The 3,361-nt window shown below is 43.0% G+C and overlaps 1 protein-coding gene across 1 annotated transcript; it reads left to right on the forward strand.

Annotated features, from left to right (window-relative positions):
- The first annotated feature begins 228 nt into the window (after positions 1-228).
- fam43b (family with sequence similarity 43 member B) lies at positions 229-1,354 on the forward strand. The gene has a single exon (XM_037683896.1). The coding sequence runs from the start codon at positions 256-258 to the stop codon at positions 1,246-1,248; it is 993 nt and encodes a 330-aa protein (XP_037539824.1). The 5' UTR covers positions 229-255; the 3' UTR covers positions 1,249-1,354.
- The last annotated feature ends 2,007 nt before the right edge of the window (positions 1,355-3,361 follow it).

Genomic DNA, 3,361 nt, shown 5'->3' on the forward strand with positions numbered 1-3,361 from the left:
GCGCTGATCGGCACTGCATGATGCAGACAACAGAGGAGAGAAAGGAGGAGGCGGAGGTGGAGAGGAAGGAGGAGCGAAACAGTGAACAGACTGGATGAGGCTTGTAGCTCTCAGTCTCTCTTCTGAGCTTTGCAAAGCAGCATCTCTTTGCTTTTTTATTCTTCTTTCCACACAGGGGCTTTCAAACACTTTTTCTCTGAGCTGACTGAAGGAAAATCAGCAGCAGAGGGAGTCACTCGCTCCAACTCCTGCATCATGTTACCCTGGAGAAGGAATAAGTTTGTACTGGTGGAGGATGATGCCAAGAGAAAGCCCAAGAGTCTGGGGACTGGGCTGACCTACCACTCCATCCTCTCATCTTTACTTCGCTCCTGCCCTGACTTGATACCAGACTGCCCCTTTGACTGGGTGGGCAGCATCTTTCATACCAAACGACAGAAGGTGGAACTGAACAAAGAAGAGCCAGTTTACAGAGTGCGTTACCTTGGCAGCATGGTCACCATCACAGCAAAGGGAGATGGCTGCACCCAGGAGGCAGTGGCCAAAATCTGGACAAGGAGTAACTACGGAGAGCAAAGCGTCAAGATGAGGTTAACAGTGGGGTCACAAGGCATCCGAATGAGCGCTGACAAATCTGGGAAAAAGAAACCCATCCATCTGTTCACTCTGAACAGAATCACTTACTGTGCAGCTGACCCGAGCCGGCCTAAAATCCTGTCTTGGATCTACAGACACCAGGTCAAGAACATGGCGGTGGTGTTGCGGTGTCATGCCGTCCTGGTCAGCAAATCAGAGAAGGCCCGTGCCATTGCCCACAGTCTGTACCAGAACACCACCTCTGCCTTCAGCGAGTTCAAGCGGTTGAAGCGTCAGAGTGACTTCCGGCACTGCCAGCAGCAGCTGCTGGGTGAGGAGGCAGTGCCCCTGATGCCGCTGAGGAGGCTGCTGAACGGACAGTGCCACTATAGACTGCCTGCTGAAAACCTTGGCAGTGCCAAACGCCTCTGCTCCATCACAGAAGAAGAAGAGGAGGAGGACGATGGAAGGAACAGCAGGAATGAGAATGAGAAGGTGGAGGACGTCGAAAAGCTGCAAGAAAAACAGAAGGTTCTGACAACAAACACGGACCCGACTCAGTTACTGTCAGAGCTGGACATTGGGGATATTGCCCAACTGGAGCAGTGCCAAATTAATTTCATCAGCGACAGCAACAATAACACCATTACCTTTATAACCTCTCTGGTGTGAGTGAAACCACAGGAAGAATGGCCACTCTCTAAACAGTAACATTCCTCTGTTTGCCCTCCACTGTTGCCCCCCACTCAGGCTTCCCCCGTCCCCTTCCACGTAACGTAGTGTTTACCAGAAACTTCTCCCACTTCTGAGTGGAGAAAAGACAGGCGGTCCTTCGGTGGGAGGAAGTTCTTTTCTGCCCAGATGGCTCAGATGCTGGTTTGGGAATCAGATTGTTTACAAACGAGGACCGGTGATGCACCAAGCGACGACAGCACAATGACGAACGAGGACATTGCTCACAGGCAACGCTGAGACTGCTGACATGTGGCTCTGATCCCAGCACGATGTGCTTCAGTCCCGTTCCTCTTACTTTTTTGTCAATAAAATGAAAGCTGCATTTGCCAGCAGGTACTTTTATTTAAATCAACTTGTGATAGCTTTTCAGGGAGGTTCTTTGTAAATTTGTACATTTTTTAAATAATCTGACAATCCTCACTGAAAATCTGTAAAGACTGACCTTTCTGAGTGCTCAGAGCTGAGAATTTTACTACGGTTTTACTAATGATCCAAGCCAACTAACAAATAAGGCTATAATTTAGGAGGTAAGCCATTGAGTCGAAATCTATATTGCTGTCGTTCGTTTCAGATCTTATTTATGCATGCCACATCAGCAGGTACCTGAGCGTTGTGTTGTTGCTTTCTGTGTGACACTCCTGAACCTTCAGCTTTTGTTGGAAACACTGTGATAAATGTATGACCAGGGAACATGCACAACTGTTTATGAAGCACCTTGTTTCCATTTTTAAATAAAATTAAAGCTGTTAATTTTGTTGCACCTCCTTTCAGCCAAGGTTTTCCAGGAATGAAATGAATTGAATACATGTTTTTAAAGAATGACTCTTAGCTTTCTTATGCGCTTATTGTATGTTACTGTCTCCTGATGCATTGTGATTGCTATAAGATGAAACTATTTATTTTCTAAATATGAATAATAAAAGTTGCCCTCACTTGGATTCCCTTCTTGAGTCTCAATGTTATCAAAGAAATTATTCAAATAGAAGCAACAATGCTGCATTCCTCTGTTGCACATTTGCATGTTTGTGATGTGCAATGCCCAACGTGCACTTCAAACATGCAATAAGAAAAAAATGCATATTTATTCAAGAAAATTTGCACATTAAACTTAAAAAGTAAATAGTAAACAACTATTTTAGCCACTAGATAATTTAAAAAAATCACAACATAGGCTAGAACAGATATTCCTTCTATTTGCTTTCTGTTGCTTCGTTGTAAGGAGGCGTAATTAATCAGTGGATTGAAATGTTCAGGAAATAAACATAAAGCGCCTCCTCAGCAGGCTGGCCGACAGCGTCTGACGCTGAATGAAGATATTTATAAAAAAAAACGGAGGCAACTGTGCAGTGGTGGTTTGCAGCTGGGCAGTTTATCAACATCTTGAATATTTCATGTCCCTGTTTGCATCCCTTCACCATACATTTCCCTGCAAGGAATTCATGAATATTGTGAAATGAATCATTTTAAAACAGTTTACAGATTCATTTTTACTGCCCTTACAAATAAAATTAAGGCTACTTGTCATAAAACAACTATGAAGGCTGTTTGATTTGTCATTCCTCTGTAGACCTTCACTCTGGGTGACAAGACCACTCTGATATGAAAACCTTTGGATCATCTATGGTTCTTGGTGAGGTCTTCACGTGTGTATTGAAAAGGTGTGGGCTCTTCATCAATCTTGGGAGAGAGTGATAAGTCCACAATAGTTTTGAGCATGCACAGAATCTATGTTCATTCAATCTTTATTTCTACAGGTTAGGCTCATTGAGCTTCTTCGGGACTCATTTACAAGAGAGATCTGTTTTAAACAAAGAATGATGACAATAGTGGACAACACTGACAGCAGGTTAGATAAGGTTAGGTTTATTTGTCATACACAAAATCAACACAATAGCAATGTAATGAAATGCTTAGGACAAGAGGAACTTCAACTTGCCAAAAAAACTAAACAAACAACAACAAAAACAACAAGAAATACCAAAGCATGCAGTAAAAATACTAAAGACATACTAAACAATACTACCACAAAAACTAAAAAAATAAAAATAAA

Source organism: Nematolebias whitei, chromosome 11 (genome assembly GCF_014905685.2).
Source record: "Nematolebias whitei isolate Nwh7 chromosome 11, NemWhi1, whole genome shotgun sequence".
Taxonomy (NCBI): Eukaryota; Metazoa; Chordata; class Actinopteri; order Cyprinodontiformes; family Rivulidae; genus Nematolebias; species Nematolebias whitei.

Bases quoted from the DNA above. Each gene is read 5' to 3' on its own strand.
- fam43b (XM_037683896.1), top strand. From the start codon at position 256: ATGTTACCCTGGAGAAGGAATAAGTTTGTACTGGTGGAGGATGATGCC.